The sequence below is a fragment of the Gambusia affinis genome, linkage group LG12 (genome assembly GCF_019740435.1).
Source record: "Gambusia affinis linkage group LG12, SWU_Gaff_1.0, whole genome shotgun sequence".
In the NCBI taxonomy this organism is placed as follows: Eukaryota; Metazoa; Chordata; class Actinopteri; order Cyprinodontiformes; family Poeciliidae; genus Gambusia; species Gambusia affinis.
Genome location: NC_057879.1, coordinates 12,461,975 through 12,482,104, shown reverse-complemented (window position 1 = coordinate 12,482,104; position 20,130 = coordinate 12,461,975). Strand labels below are relative to the sequence as shown.

Here is a 20,130-nt window from a genome sequence, read left to right as displayed (position 1 = left end):
AAATGATAGTTCACTCAAACCTTGATCTTGACACTAATCATCAGAAGTCAAGAATGGCCTAATGCCAAGACGTGTAGAGTGTTACGCCTTGCAATTATTATTTTTTTCTTGGCTTTAAACCATTTTTGATAGATTTTTTTTTCTGAGAGTGAACCATCACTTAAACATGGCTTACACAGTTTATCATGGAGCTAGCAGTGCAGCCTCCCTTTCTCTGTGCTTATTACCTGTTCCACCTCGTTAGCAGCCTCATTGTTTTAATGGTTAATGCTTGCTTTATTAGTCAGCCTTATGTGTGTAAAGTTAATAATAAAGCCGTTTTATTAATATATAAATGCCTGTCAGCTCATAACTCCAGTAGGCATCATGCTCCTGCTTGTGTAGTATTTGTGTCAGACTGCTGCTTGCTTGCTACTGATGATAAGATATTGTAATTGTTGTACACACAAAAACGTTGTGGCTCTGTTTCTCTGATGTTCTCTAACGTTTTTTTCTTGTTTTCTTCCCTGTCTTTGCCTCTTTCTAACACACCTTCTCTAAATTCCACACACCTCTCTTTCTGTCTATCCCTGCCTCTTTTTTTTTTATTTTCCTTTTCACTGTCCTCCCTCCATGTGGATGGGCAGGGCATCACCCCTAGTGTCATGGCTCCCCTCCCAAAGCGGGCGGCTCTGGAGAAGGCCAACGGGGCCACAGCCATGTTTAACACTGGCATGCTTCAGTACCAACAAGCCCTGGCCAGCATGCAGTTTCAGCAGCAAGCTGCTTTCCTCCCATCAGGTATGGCTCCCGAAGCAATCGGCCAGTGGATGGTGGATCAGTCTAACCTGGCTTCTTTGCTTGGCTGGGGTTTGGCAGGGTGTTAGATTGCAACACAGCTCAGTTTGGTTGTAAGCAGTTCAACTATTTCATCAGACAGGAGGAAATTACAGAACTGAGTAAACAACAACTTCCACTTTGAACCAACATAGATTCATACATTGTAAAAGTTTTTGTAGCGCTTGAATTTTTTTTCACATTTTGTCACCTTAGAACGATATACTTCAGCAATATGTATAGATATATATTTTTTGCATATGGGGTGTAATGATTAATTAAGTGGGTCAAAAAAAACTGATGCAAGGCTTTCAGCACATTATATAAATAAAAATTTGATTAAAGTTTGATGCAATCTTCAGATTTGGCGGTAAAATAGAAATCTAAAGGTTGCAGGACAGTGGCTGTGAAGCACTGGAGTTGGAGAACATTTCCCTAAACACACCATCTCTATCACAAAAGATGGTCGTGGCTGTAACATGCTGAGGGGAATACAAATGCAAGCTAAACCTTGCAATATATATATATATATATATTGTTGTAATGTGACAGAATGTTGTAAAGATCAATAGATATGTAAATTTGTGCAAGGCACTGCATGTGTCTTGTATTGTAGTTCAAGAGGAAGGGCCTGAATACATGCTTTATGTTTTGTATGGCACTGCATGGCCCCTATGAATTAAGATGGGATTTTAATCTCTTTCTTCTGACTAATTACCTTAATTAAACTGTGGATATCTATCTGTAGAATTTAGTGTAACAATTTTAACTAAATACAAAATGAACTACCATAAAAGATATCAAACTGTGTAATAGTCCATGGGATGGGGTCAAACCATGATTCTGGGACTTTGCTTTGGGCTCAATGCTGAAATGTGTATTTGATGTTCAATGATTATAATGATTCTCCTCCTGTTATGCTTAGCAAATTACAAACTCTTACACTACCCTGCAGACAAAAGTCTCAGTCACCTCTGCACCTTCGCCATTCACTGATGTCTGTGTTTGAGAAATATTAACTTTTTCTCCCACGTTATCTCTCCCTTCCCTCTAACGAATCTTGTGATGGGCTGTTTTGATTTCTCTTCCCTACCCAATCCACTTCCTGTTGCACTGCATGATGGGCAGGCTCAATATTGTGCATGACACCTGCAGGCAGCATTGGTAGGTTCCAGCTTTTCCTTCTTCAGTTGTTTTTTTGTTTGTTTGTTTGTTTGTTTGTTTTTCTTTTCTGTAACCTGGTGTCTTTGAGTCACTGGTCATCAAAATCAAATTGTCCAATAAAAATGATTTGTTAGAATTAGAGCTCAATGTTGATTTTGGTGACCCAAGAGTCGCTGTTTTAGCTGAGTAAAGACGCGAGTTCAGACCTAAAGCATAAGTCCACAGAATGAAAAACGAATGGTGTGAAACAGAATTTTGTTTATCAGCAGAATTCAGTAGCGGTTAAACCAACCTATGCTTTGTTAGTTCCCCTGTGTGCTCATAAACTGCTTGAACAGTCGACTTCCTGCTTGTTAAGAACCTTTTTTGGCTGTTCTAACTTGATTGACCCACTTTTTTATACCTAAAGAATACTAAGGGAGTTCAATTATAACTGGCCCCTTCATCTCCTCTGCTGTAGTTACTTAATTTTTAAGCATCATGTAACAATAAATTTTAGGTGAACTTTTAAAGTTATGTGGGCCAAGAAAATCACTTCAATTGTAACAATATACTCAAATATGCATTCATGTCTTGGCAGAGAGAAGTCAGGGGAACTAGTTAAATCGAATCCCACTTGGGCCCAGCCCTACCTCTCCCCCCCGCTCACATTTTCCTTCTTTTTATTTGCCTGGTTTGTATGTGGCTCCTCTGCTCCTCTGTGTATTTATGCTTACATGATTTTCCCTCCAAAAAAAAAAGTTCCCATGATGCACGGTGGTACTCCAGCCACTGTGTCTGCAGCCACCACATCTGCCACAAGCGTTCCCTTCGCAACTGCCTCCACCAATCAGGTTTGCACCTCTACCACCATCTATCTATCTATCTATCTATCTATCTATCTATCTATCTATCTATCTATCTATCTATCTATCTATCTATCTATCTATCTATCTATCTATCTATCTATCTATCTATCTATCTATCTATCTATCTATCTATCTATCTATCTATCTATCTATCTATCTATCTGTGCACATTGATAGAGTTGGAATGCTTGTGTCTTATAATGGGTGGGTTGGGTAGAAAGCAGTACTCCCTCTTGTTGGCCTACACTTGTCCAACATGCCATATTTAATGTCTTAACACATTATGACAAAGTGTTTCTTTTGGCTATATTAGTTAACTATAAACATAATCATTTTTCTCCCCTTAAAGTATCTGATGTGTATTTATTCTGTGTCCTCATTGTAACCTTGATTTTTGTCCTTTCCACCTTTGAGGACTCTTCCTTATCAAAGTTGACTACCAACGAATACATGCAATTGGTATGTATGAGGTAGTTCTATTTTTTTTTCATCTGTTTAATTTTTGTTTTTCTACATTTTTGAGAGCCTTTTTGCACAGCTTGTGCAACAGTCGCTGTCTGTGCCCCTCTGGTGCTTGGCTTACTTTTGTTTTTTTGTTCTTTTTTTTTGCAGCCGCTTCCAGCACATAAAGCAAAGCTGTACCATTATCTTTGTGTTTAAACGCTGGACTATCTATTCCTAATTTTTATTTTTTTTTTAATTAAAAAGCAGTATTGCAATGTTGCAACATTCTGATTGAATGAGAGGTGAATTATACAGAATAAAAGATTTTGGCAAAAGAATTAAGAATCAGCCAACATGCCATGCATTTTTACATGTTTTCCGCCTCTGATTGAGGTGTGGAGGTCAACAACATGGAGGACTAAGATTTGCATGGGGAAAGCCACCTAACTGAGAGCTTCCCATCCAACCCTCCCTCATCTCACACTTCCTTTAAGTCACCCTCTTCCCCTCCTGCTAGTGTGTCTTGATTGAACTATTTGTCCTTGGTATGACAAACTTTCATCGATTGTGCCCCCGAATGTAGCAATAAGCTTGTCCTGTCTTCTTAACTTTGTCTCCTTTCAGCAGCGAGCTCCTTTTATAGAGAGAGGATGTGGTTACATTGCACTGATCTGTTTGTTTGCAGGCCAATGCTCACTTTGTGTGTTTTCGATTTGACATGCTTCATATGATCTCTGTTTTCTGTCACCAGATTCCAATAATATCTGCAGATCATCTGAGTAGTCACAAGTACTTGACTCAAATGTAGTTCCTCTTAAGAACAGTGAGTTTCTATTTCAGTGCTTCTATCCTGTCTATTCATTCCAGGTTTTTAGGCTTTGTTGTGTGACTCGCTTTAGCTCTGGTTTCAACTCCATGGCTCTAGAGTATTGGTTAATATAGTGTTTTACAGTAGTATTCCTACTCTTTGGGATGTTCCACTTTAAGGTCCCATTACAACCACAAACTCCAGTGCATTTTATTTAGATTTTATGTGATAGACTATCTCAAAAATGCATGTTTGTGAACTGGAAGAATGGTGATTTACTCTGATAACTTTAAACAAAATCATGTGCACAAATTGCCTTCACATAACACCTAATCACTAAATAGAGTCCAGAGGTATCTGTATAAATGGTGAGGGAGAAAGTTTTGGAGTTTCAAAACTAAGAAGTACACTGTTCAGTCTAAATTCACAAAAAGAAGAGTACGGCCTACGAGAACATTCAATAGGATAGAAGTCAACCCTAACTGTGTGAGAGTCTTCATGGAAAAGGTGCAAGAAGAAAGACATAAGATATCCTGGATGAAACCTGGTTGGAGACACGGCGTAATAAGGGATTTAGTCAAATTAAACTTTTTGATCTAAACTACTTACAGCTTTGATTAGAGTAAAATGAGTTTCTATCAAATCCTGACTAAGTGGAGCTGATTACTAATACTTGTCACCTTTTTTATTTGTTAGATTAACTTTGAAAACCGTAACTTGTTTTTCTTCCACTTTACAATTAAGCAACACTGTGTGTTTTTGTTTTTTGTTTTGTTTTTAGCACATACAATTTCAGTAAAATACACTGACGTTTTTGGTTGTAGGGTGACAAAATGCTAAAATGTTCAAGTGGCATAAAAACCTTTGCAGGACACTCCATTTACTCTAAATTCCCTAAAGGTTCTTAAGTGACATCCATCCTCTCTTACAGATCAAATGAATGTGTGCTGGCACCGTCCAAGCCAAAAGAGTTAAGCCTTTATGTACATAACCTTCAGAATGTCAAGCAATGGGACAAGGAGGGTCAGCCATCTCTTAGCCTGTCCACAATGAGGGACTCGTCACATGTGTCAAGGGTACAACACACGATCTGTGCCATCTTCCCACATATCAATATCCAGAAGAATTCGCCGTCAGAATCGACGTCCAGCAGAGAAGATGAGGACGAGTTGATGGAAACAATCGCGTAACACCTCTGTGTCTAACTGAATCATACCACTCAGTTTGCTCTACTTGTTATCATAACTGCATGCACAGAAGGTTAAGGGCGTCGTTGCTACATGACAACATCTACTGCTGGTACGTTAACAGACCAAGAGTTTTCCTTCCTCTTTACTGTTTCTTTTTTCAGCTTTATTTTTAATCAATAGCCATATTTCATAGTTTACAAGTGGAATGCAAATATGCACCTTGAATTTAATTGAAATCTGAAAGGCACAATGATATTATAAATTTTTATTTTGTTTTCTTCTCTCTGCCAAATGCATTGGGCATGTACAGTATTGTGTTTTACGGCTACTAGTGAAACTAGATGTTGAAATGAGGGTCTTGGACATATGAATGTTCTGGGTAAACCAACATACCTGTGTACCTTGAAAGCACAGCCAGGCTAGCTTTTCTCACCTTGTCATGTGCCATCAAGGCCATACAGCTAAAACCAGAGTGTTATCTCAGCAGTGTTATTTGTTTACCGAAGGTAAAACTTTTGTATGGCTCTTTTTGTATTGTTTTCTTTTAGAATCTCCATTCTGAGTGTTTTTTTATTATTATTAATATTATTATTATTATTTTAATCTTTTTTTTTTAGATTTCATTAGGTGTGAAAGTGGGGTTTAATTTTTTGTTTTGTTTTTTATCAAAAATGGAGAATGTTTTTCTAAAAAAAATCCGTCATGCCTCCTTTAATGAACCAGTTTTATTTGTCAGGATAATTTGTTAATCAAGTCCGTCGACTCTAAAGCCTGGGGAAGTAGAGGGAGTAGCTTTAATTAGTGTTCTGTTACTTTATTCCCTTCCTTTTAAACAGGAGCAGCTCTAAAAACGTGTCTCCAAGAAGCACTTTTGAGCCACTTTTAAAAACAACAGGCCCAAAGGCCTTGTAGGTCATGAAAAACCATTCGTGCACTTCAGTTTCTTGGTTCACTCTGTTTCAGCTTCTCATTTTTACTATAGAGTGCTACTTGCATTTCAAGTAGATTATGAAGCTTTTGTTGATCTCACTATGAAACCAAAGCACAGATTTGCTCTTAAGTCTTACTCACATCTAGGTCGAGGATTAAACAGATAAGGAAATATGTTAATTATCTTTCCTCCATGTGCTTGTTGTATGATTATTTCCCTCTTAGGTCTTCACAGAAGCGTGTGCTGTGTTTTTACCAATGTTATGTACCTAACAAAGCCTTAGATCACAATTTATGGGTCTGTACCCAATCAAATGTCCTTTCAATCACCATGCAGGTATATATAAAAAAAAACACCATTGAGTTTTCTACTTCACACAAGCCGCTTTTTATCCTTTTTTGTTGTTGTTTGTCTCTCTTTCTGAAACAATTACTCTCCTAAATTTCATTGAATTTATGTGTTATGTACTACTTAAGACTTTGAATCTATTTGAGGTATGTAGTTTTAGACTTTTTCCTTTTCTTTGCCTTACTATATTATTACTTGACAGCATTCATATAGCCGTTGTAGATGTTAAGATAGTATGACATTCATAACTTTTTCAAACCATATAGAGGATAATGTGTTTAAATACTCACTTCATTCATATAGCTGGATGTCTTTCTCATTTGTTGTATTTGTCAGTTAATTTTATTGATGAGAAACTTTTTGATACAAGGAATGAGATGATTGTCGGAAAAAGCTCCGATTTTCCTTGTAACATGTCAATGTCATGTTTGAAAATACTATATTGTATTGAAAAAAAAAAAGTGGATTGTCCATGTTTGAGAGAGGAAAAAATTATTTTCTACTGTATCCATTTCAAAGAGATATGTAGTTTTGTTTGAATATTAAGTTTGCCCTGAATGTCAGGCCAAAACGAGCAGTGAGATTGATGTTGATGTTTGTTGAGATTTGGAGTGAGGAAAGCCGAGACTTTTGCCCCCCCGCTGGGGAAGAGTCGGACATGCTGCAGATAATGAGTTCTAACCTAAGGGAAGAAGGTTAACTTTTTGCACTTCTGTATATAGTAAAATGAACAGAGAAAAAAAAAACGTGTATCATAATGAGATATTATTTTGAATAAAAAGAAAAATGATCTATAATTATAAGGAATTTTGTTAGATTAATTTAAAATTCTTAAATCAGAAGACCAGCTAAAATTCGCTTGCAAAGAAGGGCACTAGTTTCTTGGCCAATGCATTCAGAGAAAGCTATGCGCTTATTTTACAGGTGGCTCGTAATGCCAGGGAATGTTGCAGGGGAGTGGATTTCCCCGTGTCATGCTAACTCTATGCCTCTGATATGATGACATATCCATTAAGATCCATATACTCATTTACTGGACAAGCAGTGTCCCATGGTACAGTAGATACATGAATCTATAAAAAGTAAAAAAAAAAATCTTCTATTATAGTTTGATTTGATTGCATGTAAACAAAAGAAGCTGTGTAGATATATAAGGACAGACGGCACTTTGAGATCCACAAAACCTAAAAAAAGAATAATAATAATAATAATTAGTTCTTTTGTTTCTGAAATCATACATACCGTAGATAACATCTACAGTGTGGAGAAATAATACTTTTAAAAACAAGTCATCTTACTCAAGTATTTCCAAGCAAACAAGTTATTAAAAAAAATAATAACATATTAGCACTTGTCCACCTCAGATATGTTCAGATAGAGAATTACAGTCCCCACTAACTCACAAACAGTTGTTCTTGCTTTTCTTAGCTGTGCACTCAGCAGGCGAAGGCTCGTCATACCAAATGCATATTTGGCAAATTCCTCTTTAAAATGAATGTAAAAGTCAGTGTCAATATGTTTCTAACCTGAGGCTGCTTTGTATAGTCGCTACATAACCAAAGCACCATTTTCTCAAAAAAAACCAAGACTTTTCAAGTCTTCTGGCTGCAACCAAGGTCTTTCTTCTTCCCTGCTGGGTGCACGTTTGCTTTTGACTGCTTTTTACTTGTAAGCGCAGACACCAGTTATGTATTTGCTAACAGCTGTCACATGATGATGTACTATTCTGTCTCCAGATTTGTTTATGCTCATTTTATTGTTGCCATATTTGACTCTTGCTGTATGGATGAAAACAACAACAAAAAAAATCTGAATAAAATTTGATTTGCTCATGCAACTTTGTCTCTTTGTGTTTTTGGTCTTGGAGGTTGATTTAGGTCATGCAACATAGAGACGGAGGCTTTAAGATTCAGGGTGAAAAATAAACATTTGAAATCTGTAGGCCACTTTTGTGGTAGTACTTCCACTGTACATTGTGTTGAGAAAAACTCAAATTAGCATATTTTTTTTTCTCATTGTCTGATTATTAAATTAGATTAAACCTTTCCTGTTTTACGTCAGTTAGGATTGCCAAAGATATCTGGATTTGATCATTCACAGAATAATAGGAGTGAATTTATAACGCATACTATTTAATAACTTATTTTAAATAACACACAATTATTACTGTATATTTCCATACAGTAATCATTTAAGAAATCCAACGTGATGGTGTCATGGCTTTGCAAGCTTCTGATAGGTTACTTTGCATCATCTGTTAAATGGAGGCTGACCTGATGACCTCAGTCATACTGCTTTCTTATGTGATTAAAAAAAGTCACTCAAAATAAAGTAAGATTGGCTGGGTACGATTTCCAGATGCATGAAGGACTTACCTTCATCTGTTGAAAAAATTATAGGCAAATAAGTAGGGAAGTGTCGGCATCATGGAAATGTCAAGCCTTGACATTGTTCAGGAAAGAGAAGGGTACTGTGTCTCAAAGGTAAAAATGTTTTTGGTGTAAAATTAGCATGAAGTGGTTAAGAGAACGTTATTCTCAACTGAAATTATTATTTTTTGCTGAGATGGGTTAAAAGGAGACTCAGCAAGGAAAACATTATTTCAAAAGCAACAGAAAATGTCAGATTGGGATTTGCAGATATAAGTATCTCAATGTCTGGAGATGTCTTAACTCCAACAACCATGTGATATAGAAGCTCTTCTTAAATAAAAAAAACGACTGCATAAGGAAAATACATTATGTGGAAATATTAAAGTGAGATTTCATCAGCCTGGAAGTTAAAGCTTGAGCATGAATGGATTTTCCAACCTCTGCCAAATACTAAGCAAATGTCTGTAATCTCAAATTTGCAAAAGAAATTCTCAAAAAAACAAAACAAAAAAAAGAAGAAAGAAACTGAAACTATCTTGGGATTTGGTAAATTTTAGTAATTCTAACTGGCTGAGAGCAGAAAAGTTTAGAGAAAACTATTTTATAGATAACAGCTGGATTTGAAGACATTTAATGATAAATAATTTTAAATGATACCAGTAAGTATTGTTTCTGCATTAAAAGGACTTCACTTAGAGCTTTCAATTTGTTATTTTGGCAAACTTTTCATTTCCATCTTCCTGTAGAAACTCTAGAGAAAACTCAACAAACATGTGGTGCTTTGATGAGAATAAAATTCTGGCCTAAATGTGTGGCAGGAAACGGGCATTGTGCATCACCCTGAACACACCATCCTTACGCTTGAACACAATGGCGGCCACATCAATCTGTGGAAGTAGGGATAGGGTTGAATAGATATTAATAATGGAAAATGGTAACAAATATTTGACAATGTTGTCTGAAAAATATGTAGTGATTATGATCAAATGGTTTAACACAGGATAGTCCTTGAAGAAACTCTGCCAAAAGCTGCATATGTAGACTTGTGACTGGAGGCATTTTGAACATTATGGTGTCAATAGAATGCATATTTATGTGCCAGAATGGTCCAGTCAAAGTAAGTCCAGACCCAAATCCAACTGAACGTTTGAGGCAAAACAAAAACTGTAACAACTATAAAGTTGGTCAATACAACCTGTTAAGTCCAAGAATTATCCAGTTTAAATTAAGAAAAATTATTTTCACCAATATGTTTCTTCTAACTAGTGAACTAGACTCGCAAAATTGAATCTGATAAAGAACATATAAAGGAAGCTAATAATTAGGGTGATGGCAAGGTGACCTTTCAACCCAATAACAATTTTTTCATCGATAATTGAGTAAAGTTTGACATGCCACTTCTTGAATAAGTAGAAATAAAAACAGACTGGTGTTGCTTTTTTGTTGTTTAGTTATCTTGTAGAGGTGGCTGCCTCTTCTCGTCTCAGAAACAAACATTTTTAGAATACAAAAACATTTGAAATTTACATCGACCAGCGGCGTGAATGAAGAATTTTGAGCTGAGTCCTGGTAACTAACGCAGAACCAGACATTCGAAATTGATTATTGACTAAATGGCAGGCCTCGTTAGTTCACACGGTCAAATGGGTGCAGCTACAGCTGAGGGGCTTCCATGGTGGGGTCTGTCGTGCTGATCATCAGACCCGCTGCTGCGACTGAGGGAGGGAGGGAAGGAAGAGGGTGCCCGGGTGACGGCTCCTTTAAGAAAACGGAACTGAGCCTCGGCATTTTTTTTTTTTTTTCTTTTTTTGTGACGCGCTGAGGATGTGGGCAGGAAACGCCATGCAAGAACACAGACGCGATCACGCTTTTTCCCCGCACCGTTGCACAACACAGCGCGATCAAAATGCGCTTTAATTCCCCACGCTGATGTCCAGGGACGGTCGCTCTCCTCGGATCTGCTCCCCAGCGGCCCTCACCGCGCTGCCACAGCCTCGGAGGATTCGCCGGCGTGCGATTTTGACGGGCACCCGAGCGACGAGGGGAGCAGCCTTCTCAGCCTGCTCGATTTGAAAACATCGGGGCTGGTGAGCGAGATAGACAGAGGGAGCGAGAGGAGGCTTCGTCTAGGAAAAAGGAGGTGTCGTGGTTTTCCTCTTCTCTCCCCCTCACCGCCGCCGCCCCTCCTTAAACCATGAGGGAGTACAAAGTGGTCGTTTTGGGCTCGGGCGGAGTCGGTAAATCGGCGCTGACGGTCCAATTCGTGACGGGCTCCTTCATCGAGAAGTACGACCCCACGATAGAGGATTTCTACAGGAAGGAGATCGAGGTGGATTCGTCCCCGTCGGTGCTGGAGATCCTGGACACGGCCGGGACCGAGCAGTTCGCCTCCATGCGGGATCTGTACATCAAGAACGGCCAGGGCTTCATCCTGGTCTACAGCCTGGTGAACCAGCAGAGCTTCCAGGACATCAAGCCCATGAGGGACCAGATCATCCGGGTGAAGAGGTACGAGAGGGTGCCCATGATCCTGGTGGGGAACAAGGTGGACCTGGAGGGGGAGCGGGAGGTGTCTTCCGGGGAAGGCAAGGCGCTGGCCCAGGACTGGAGCTGCCCCTTCATGGAGACCTCAGCCAAAAATAAAATCTCGGTGGACGAGCTGTTCGCAGAAATAGTGAGACAGATGAACTATTCCAGCGTTCCCAGCGGAGGCGACCAGTGCTGCTCGTGTGTCCTGCTCTGAAGGAACCGCAGAGACGTGCAGAAACCTGGGGCTGAGTTTAGAGCTTCAAAAAGTTGACCTGCAGGCTTTCTTCTTTCTTTCTTTTTTATTTTTCTAAAAGTTTCCTCACTCCTCACACCGTTGTCTTATTGTTGCACAAGAACAAAAATCGACAACAGTCTATTATGTATCATAGTCTGGAAAGTGTTTACATGACAAAGTACTTGAATGTTTTGGGATTTCTTATGTTTTTCTTTTCTAGCTTTGTATTTGACACTTCTCTGGAAAATGTGCCTCGGTGGGAATGTCTAATTGTGAAACCTAAGAGTCATGTGTTTTCAGGCCTGTTTTTTTTCTTTTTTTTTTTTTTTTTCTCTCAGCTGTACTGTTATTTCTTTGGCGGGTTCTTGTGTTTTAGAGATTAGTGGTGATGGTGATGATGGGTTTACTTATGCCAGATCTCCCTGGTAGAGAAGCAGAGATTGCTCGCCTTTTATTGCATTTTTTTTGTTTGTTTGTTTGTTTGTTCGTTTCATTTTATTTTGCTTAAGAGAGCTCGGAAAGCATTTAAAAATCACCACTCAAGCCTTGCACAGCTCGCTCCAACACGAACTGTCAAGTTAAACACAAGAGGCGCAGACCCACCGCCCACTCAGATACCACATCTGAAGTCGAGTCAAGCCAATACATTCTTGTTTTTTTTTTTTTTCCTTCCCTCCTTCTTTAGCTCATCCGCAGGTTTGGTGATTTTCTTATCTGAAACTTGCACCCAGCTGACTGTGTTCCTCCTCGGTGTGCACAAACAAGGACCTTGGTGCATTTCTGTCGCTGCATGGGGAAACACTGCGACCCCATGTCAAGTGCCTTCCCTGCTTTAAAAAAAAAAAAAAAAAAAAACTCCTGTGACTGTGCCAACTGATGAGCCCTTACTTCCTCTGCAGTGCGTCCTAATGGCAATCAGAACTTTTTTTTGTTTTCTTTTTAAAACAGGTTTCCAACCTGCACTCTGGTTTTCATTTGGTGTCGAAGTGAAATAATAATAATAATAATAATAATAATAATGACAATAGTGATGAAAAAAACAACAACTATTTAGCAGCCTGGATCCTGAGCTTGTAAGCAGACATCAAATTCAGGCTGTTTCCAGAGGTACTAGTCCATAAAGAACAAGCGGGATAACCTGCTGGGATCTCTGTTCAGTGAATGGCAAGCCATGTTTGTATCTATGATGTAGATTTTTTTTTTTTTTTCCTTTCTTAACAAAAAAGTGACATTTTTGACTTACTGTAATTGTATTTCTGCTTTTGGACGATATTTTCTGGCCATCCACCTGTCGGTTTGAGAGACTTGGAATACAGAATACATTTTACGTAACAGTGTGTGGTGTGTGCGTGTCTTGCCTCATTTAACTGTGTGGGTGCTGTGAAGCATCGTTCCTCGAGGGGCTGCCGTTCTCCGACTTTCGGACGTGTCCCGACTCCAGCACACCTGAATGGCACGGCTGAGTTACCTCCTCACGCAGGTAAATGAGTCCTGCTAATGATCTAATTATGTGGTGCGGCTAAGTTGAGGCAGAGACTCATCTGGATGTTGCAGGACACCTCGAGGACTGCAGTTTGACACCCGTGTTCTGAACTACTGGCACTCCTGTGATCCGGTTGCAGGTCTTCAGTCACACACTCCCATCTGCATACAATGCTCTGTGTCAATTCAGCTCCTTTAGCAGATTTGTGCTGTATTTTCTGGTGTTTATATAATATTATTTTTCTAAATACTTAAAAAAAAAGAAGATAAAAGAAAATTCCCCATATGAAGTGAATGAGGCAAGCTTTTGAACCCTTCAAACATTTTGTGCTCCATACTTAAAAAAAAAAATTAAACAAAGCAGGTCACAATAGTTATTACCTTTAACAATAAGTCAGTTTATATGTCAAAATGTAGATGAATTTGATCTGTATTTTCCAATGCATCCTGAAAAAGAGAGAACCTCCTGCTATCCTCTGGACAACGATTCCCCCCTAACCACCCTAAAAAAACCAAAAACATTTGGTTTCTTGCACAGCAGTTTGAATTATTACCTTTTCTTCAACTGAAACTTCTTTGGTTGGTTTCTCCTGAAATATGAAGCGTTTTAAAGTATTAAACTTGAATATGTCCATTATAGTTTCCAGTTTTTACTTAGCCTTTTTTCTGGAAATGCAATTTACACTTTCTATTTAGAGATGAAGCAGTCACAAAGCACAAAACTGGAAAACGGGAGATCTTCTCTTGATCGGCACTGATTTAAAAATCTGTTTATTTATTACAATTAGTCGTACCAATATTTACTTGAAGCATTTTTTTTAATTTATTTTTTTACAGATTGTTTATATTAACTTCTTGACACAAATGTTTGAAATAATACTTTTAAAGAACTGTGTATATTTTGTCCCGGTTTAGTCTGTTGTGCAGGCGGAAAGCGAAAATTAAGATTCATGATCACAGCTGAACTACTTATTCACTTTATTTGCATTGAGTCGATGAACAGGCTTTTTAGCCACTGGTTAGATTCAGGTCAGGATCACATCCAGCATGTTTAAAAAACATCTTTGTCCACTTGTTTGGTTAGTGCCTTTGATTCCCTGTCAGAGTTGCTTCCCCTTCTCCCCACCATATGTTTTCTTGGCTGGGAAGCGGGGAACAGAGAGGGCTTTTTATGCCCTGAGCCAAGTTCAGCCAGCCGTTCATGCTGCTGAGCGGCGCTCCAACCAGTCGTCCCTCAGCTAGGGCAGTTAGCTGCTGCTGTAAGTGTCCCTCCAGCTGCAGGGCTGCCCATGCTTTGTAGAAGCACATTTCATGGCCATGATTCTACAAAGTCTAGAGACATCCTGTTGGGGAGTGTCTCTACCAGGATTGTTCATCTAGAAACTGTAAATTCAGTCCGTGTTGCAGAACAGTTCAAGCTCAGTCAGATTGAATGTAGAGTGACTGTACAGGAAATGTAATTTTTGAGTTTTGTTGCATATTTTTAGTTGAATTTAGATCTTGACTTTGAACCGTTCTAAAAGACGAGTGTGCTTCAGCTTGTACCATTTAACTGTAGCCTTGGCTGTATATTTGTGTTTGTCCTCGTAGATGCTGAACCTCTTCTTGGGTCTGAAGTTTTCTGTAGCCTCTTACAGGATATTTCAGGGGTAGACTTACATTTAGCTCCTTCCATTGTCCTGCTAAACCTCACCTGCTTGCTTATTCCTGCAAAAGAAAACATCTCACAGTAGCTCATGATGCTACCACCTCCATTAACACAATGGGAATTGTGCATTCAGAATGACCATTTGACCAGTGCGCTTTCCTCCTTGTATCTTCAGAGACCACTGTGTCAAACTTTAAACTTTTTTTCCAACAATGTCTTTCTTCTTGCCACTCTTCCACAAACGATCATGTTGTCCTGTCAACAGATTCTTGCATCTGAAGGGTGGATTCTCATTATGTTACCAATTGGGTGACATCTGAACGCAGTCTGTGGATCTTGGTAATATTTAGGGAGGGGCATGTTAAAAATGTCAGGTTTATATAGATTTTCCTTCATTCAGAAAACTTGTTGAAGTTACAGAGGTAATGGAAAAAAGTAATTGTTTTTTTTTACCCTTTTAAATCAGTTGCGTTCCTCCTGTGAAACTCTGACAGAAACTTGATACTAAAGAAAGAATTTTCTACTGCCTTTAGACTACCTCACTTTAACCACCAGCAAGGATTAAAAAAATTATTCTCAGGCATTACCAGTGAAAGTGGTGGAGTTTGCTTCCCATTTTAGTTATAAAAATGATCTGAAGAAGTCATGAATGTGTTCTATACATTGTGGTGGCATTACGTAGTAACTTTCTTAAGTTGTCAATTTGCTATTTTTCTTATTACTATTGTTTAGATTTATGCAGTCTCACAAAAAATATGTGTTACTGCCTGACACAATGTATTTCTCAACAGTAAAAACATCTTGTGACACTTGCCTTAGTTGGAAACAGGCTTGCTAAATTGCACAACAAACACAAATCCTAGTTTTTTTTACTCATGGAGGAAAAACTCTTGCATCAGGTTTGAATCTTTGTCTTTTTAAAACATATATATTTTAAAAGGCATTCGTCTACCCTAGGAGCTGGAGGTATGCCTGAAATCGAACACCATTTTTTGCTTGCAGTAGAATATGAAGTAGAACATTAGGGCTAAAAGCATATCTATGCTTTTACGTTTTTAACATATAGAGTCATCCTGCCTGCGATCTGTGCCATATCAGCATTTCCCTGCCTGCAAACCCATCAGCCACAGCTTGCTAATATGTTATGCTTTGAAGCACACAGAGCAAAGGAAGGGTGGATGTTAAGGCACTTCCTGTGTAAATGCACCTCAGATCTTTAAAATGTTGAAACAGATAAACGGTTCCTCTTTATCATGCACTGTCACAGCCTGTCCTCCCTTGGATGAATGCGACGCAGGATGTGATCTCACTGTTGTTCTGACAGTGTGTCCTGTCGTCGTCTTCAATTTGAGAACAAATATTTGATTGAGATGGAAGCAAAATGAAAGGAGATGGAGATATGAAAAGATTTCACACATGTGGGTGAAGAGCCCACAGAGAGTCCATGTGATCAGAATTGAGCAGAGACGACAGCAGGGTCATGTGGTGGTAATTTACAGTAAGTCTGGTTAACCATGAGCCGTTTGCACAAAGAGAGATGATGAAACTCAGTGAGATGATGTAAACCGTCTCCCAACCACTTCCAAAAATTACTGTCAAAGCACAAAATCACATGCATTTGTATCAGCAGGAGAGAACAAAGTTTTCCTTCATTTAATTTAACCATGAAAGGATATGTCTAATTTGTTGTTAACAATATTAACTACAAAGACGATCATAGCCTGTTGGCACCCTGGATGAACAACCCCACTGGCGCATCTTCCTTCCCTCCCAACAATCACCCCTGCACCTCACTCCATGGTTGCCGGGGGATTGCCTCTCATAGACTGAATGGAGCTTTGATCAAGGAAAATGTTCAAATGCCAAAACTCATTTAACCCTGATAGGAGACCACAAGGCTGAAAAAAAGTACCCCAAAACTCCTAAAAGTAATTGCAGAACCTACACTGGGCGCTTGATGATGTTTATACTTTCTCTGTGGTTTTCTGATTACAAAAGTTAAAGGACCCATCTTGCAAGGTTTCTGGAGGTCATTTAAATTTTGGATTCTTCAGCCACATTTGTTGGTTCATTACAGACCAGGTTTCTGGAAGGAACCTACAAGTAATCTTCAGCGTCATATTCTTCCATGTCAACCAGTGGAAAGAACTCCCAACGAGAGCAGCAAGTCCCACAATAATGTCTCTATTGAACATAAGATGTTCATTAATGGGCTAACTGGGTGAAGAGGATCTGCAAAGGTCTGGAGACCAAAGGTTTAATTTGGGAGATGTGAGCATCTCTGAAATTATGTTATACAAAAAATTATAACAATCTAATTGCTAAAGCACTGCATGTACAGTTTTCCTAAAGACTGTCTTATGTTTCCAGTTCTGTTTCTTTCCCTTTGAGCTTTGCATTGCTGTCTTTGTTTTTCTGAATTACAGTAGTATGGTTTGTCAACAAATTAGTGCAAAAGCTAAAACATGAATTTTGTCCAGTCTCTTGCCATTGATCTCCCAAAGTTATAATTTACAATTCTTGTCAAAACTTTAGCCATAGTTTACGACAGAGCATCCTTTCAGACTATACTGTTATTCTGACAACGTGACCAGGCAATTTGACTGGCTTATGAAATGAAACTTATTTATTTATTTCTTCAAGTTGGAAAATGAGATTTCTACCTGCTTGTAAAAAAATTTTAAAAACTCGATAAAAGAACATGAGAAATCCTCACATAGATTTTCCAAAGAAATTGACAAATTGTTCAGCACCAACACTGGTTAGATAAAAGATGATTTTGAAATTTCTTGATTATATATGCATCACAGTTTATCTCATATTTACGACATAATTTACAAAGATAAAATCTGACCCTTCAATTCAACTAAATATTACCTCTTAAATCAAATCCATCTCTTAATTTTTTTGAATTTCTATTTAACTTTTATCAAAGGGTGTTAATTGTTCACAAAACTTACAAAGGGAATAATAAATGGCCAATGAAGGTACTATGATCATTTGAATTGTCAAAAATCCAGGTGTTTACACGCAGTCTCATGTAAACGTGGTCTCCAACTTCAAGCTGCAGAGTCATCCCATTGGTTGCTGTCTCATGACGGTTTCCAGCAGGATGGTTGAAGACAGTGACCATCTGCTCTCCATTCTTCATCAGTCGCAGGCCCATTGGTTTAGATGAAATATTATGTCCAGAGAAGCTGAAGTAATAGATTCCTCTGACAGGGGCTGTAAAAATACCTGTGGATGATCAAAGCATAGTTTGATCATGGTGATGCTTGGTGGTCTTTTAACTTCAAGGTTTCAAAAACAAATCCTGATGTATTTAAGTAGAAGGCTCAAAATGGAAAAGGTTTTTTTATTTATTGTTACATCTCCCACAAGAAGCTGCATTTTTCAGACAGTGGTGAATGTAATCTATGTAAACACATACAGTATAAGTATTACAAAAACAAAATACAAGCTTGGAGGTGGTCATGCTTTTGTTTTAGCAGCTCCTAAACTATGGAAAACTATGGAACACTCCATTTTTCACCCATCGTTGAATGTTGATCGTATCATTGCTAGGTCAACCCCAAACCCTACCTGGAGTGTCAAGAAAACCACCTATAGATGAAATGTACCATTATTATTATTTATTTATTTGATTATCCTTTAATGGTTAAACATTTTTGTTTTGTGTCTTTTAAATCTATCTTTGTATTTTGTTCTTTTTATCTTTTAATTGTATGTACAACATTTTGGTCTTCTGTGGTTTTTAAAGGGCTTTATAGATAAAATAGGACTGGTTTGGATTGGACTGCATCAGATATGCAGTAAATAGTTTGAGCAACTTGTGGAAAAACAGATTTAACCACTATGACTTCATGATATAATGACAATGTAGTGTTCATTATTCATAAAGCTCCCGGTAAAAGGCCTTAAAATGATTTGCTTGAATTTGTTCTTTATTTGTTTTTATGTTTCAGTAGTATAGACCCTGTCTGAATTGTAAATGCAATCAGAATCCTTAATGTACCAATGATGATTGTTGATCATTTTTGTTCAGCATGTTTTTTTAACCTTGTCAGAGTTTTTAAAGAGTTTGAGAAAATAACAGTGGTTCTTTTTTAGGGACTTTTTTCTTTCTTTTTTTTTTGTCCTACCAGATTTTCTGCTACTCACATGTATTTCATTTCACAGTTTTTACAGGTCCTTAACACAATTGCACTATTTTCCATGACATTTAATAATATGGTACATCTCTTCAGACACAGCAATATATTTCAAACTCTCAATATTTGTGCACAATAATTTGATTAATAAGCATAATAAAAAATGTTACTGTGATAAGTTTACCTGTTGCCGAGTTGAATGATCCTGTGTTCACATAGACCTTTTTGTAGACCAGTGTGATTTCAGTTTTAAAAGGTCCAATATTTTCACCTGTACTTATTGATGCTCCAAATGCTACCTTGTTGCCTTAGGAAGAAACATAGCCATTATTTTTATTTTCTCTATGTATAATGTTTACAAAAGAAAATACTCCAAATGTGCTCTGTCTTACCTTGAACTTGTGACTTCAGGACCTCCATCTCTCTCTGAGTGTCTCTAAGTTTAGTTTCTAGCTCTGTTAATATGACAAGCAGATGTCCACTGGTTTTCTGGCCTTCGGCTGTGCCACTATCTTGGCCACCAGGTGTCTGAATGACGTCTGTGTCACTGGCTTCTCCCTCTGACTGATTGGTGACTTCATCTATACACACGGAGAGGAAAAGGAAAGTTAATGCAGCCACAAAAATCTTCATCCTGAACAATTTCTGTTTGCAGGTGTCTCTGCTGCATTAGTTCTCCTCACTTGTATATATACAAGGCAAACAAGGAAGTGGCCTAGTTTCCTTGCTTCTTCCTGGTCAAAGGTTTCTTAAGTTAAACGTTTGCAACTTTAGGGAACCTCAGAGAAGGTTTGGTTTTATTGTTTTATTCTCCTGCATAGATTAACTCATGACATGCCTTGTTACATATTTCTATATCTTCTGATGCTGTTATTGATTTCTTTGATAATTTTGGGTAAAAAATATTATTTTGTCAAAAGTCATTTGACATTTTATGCCAAGTACAATATGCTTTTCTCATTCAAAGATCTTAAATAGTATAATGTATGTATGCATGGATGGATGGAAGGAAAGAAGAATTGACATGAGACATAAGATGAGATGAGATGTCATCAAGTTATTCAACTACACTTCTAAAATATCATTGAGGTCATTCCCAGCCATTTCTAAAATCCATCCTAAGACTGTCTGTACTTCTTACCTTTCCCTGACAAACAGCAACAA

At 38.1% G+C, this 20,130-nt stretch overlaps 3 protein-coding genes across 15 annotated transcripts in view; 2 read left to right on the top strand and 1 right to left on the bottom strand.

The window, feature by feature from the left end:
- LOC122841312 (muscleblind-like protein 1) overlaps window positions 1–8,386 on the top strand; it is a 29,982-nt gene extending 21,596 nt beyond the window's left edge. For 2 of the 13 annotated variants that reach the window (XM_044134541.1, XM_044134537.1), the window contains 6 exons: window positions 627–780; window positions 1,945–1,980; window positions 2,722–2,813; window positions 3,243–3,287; window positions 4,024–4,095; window positions 5,012–8,386. In XM_044134541.1, coding sequence (XP_043990476.1) covers window positions 627–780; window positions 1,945–1,980; window positions 2,722–2,813; window positions 3,243–3,287; window positions 4,024–4,080 — 384 coding nt within the window. In that variant the 3' untranslated portion in view covers window positions 4,081–4,095; window positions 5,012–8,386. The remainder of the gene's footprint in view (window positions 1–626; window positions 781–1,944; window positions 1,981–2,721; window positions 2,814–3,242; window positions 3,288–4,023; window positions 4,096–5,011) is intronic. The other 11 variants (XM_044134547.1, XM_044134542.1, XM_044134545.1 and 8 more) reach the window with 6 other exon arrangements.
- Window positions 8,387–10,375: 1,989 nt separating this feature from the next.
- LOC122841308 (ras-related protein Rap-2b-like) lies at window positions 10,376–13,024 on the top strand. The gene has a single exon (XM_044134532.1). The coding sequence runs from the start codon at window positions 11,116–11,118 to the stop codon at window positions 11,662–11,664; it is 549 nt and encodes a 182-aa protein (XP_043990467.1). The 5' UTR covers window positions 10,376–11,115; the 3' UTR covers window positions 11,665–13,024.
- Window positions 13,025–16,473: 3,449 nt separating this feature from the next.
- LOC122840957 (cerebellin-4-like) lies at window positions 16,474–19,612 on the bottom strand. The gene is made up of 3 exons (XM_044133793.1): window positions 19,359–19,612; window positions 19,151–19,273; window positions 16,474–18,052 (listed from the first exon to the last, which is right to left on the bottom strand). The coding sequence occupies exons 1-3, from the start codon at window positions 19,597–19,599 to the stop codon at window positions 17,772–17,774; spliced, it is 645 nt and encodes a 214-aa protein (XP_043989728.1). The 5' UTR covers window positions 19,600–19,612; the 3' UTR covers window positions 16,474–17,771.
- Window positions 19,613–20,130: the final 518 nt, after the last annotated feature.

Coding starts and splice junctions, on each gene's coding strand:
- LOC122841308 (XM_044134532.1), top strand. CDS start 11,116: ATGAGGGAGTACAAAGTGGTCGTTTTGGGCTCGGGCGGAGTCGGTAAA.
- LOC122840957 (XM_044133793.1), bottom strand. CDS start 19,599: ATGAAGATTTTTGTGGCTGCATTAACTTTCCTTTTCCTCTCCGTGTGT. Junction 19,274..19,358: donor CCTGAAGTCACAAGTTCAAG/GTAAGACAGAGC, acceptor TTTCTTCCTAAG/GCAACAAGGTAGCATTTGGA. Junction 18,053..19,150: donor ATCATTCAACTCGGCAACAG/GTAAACTTATCA, acceptor GATCATCCACAG/GTATTTTTACAGCCCCTGTC.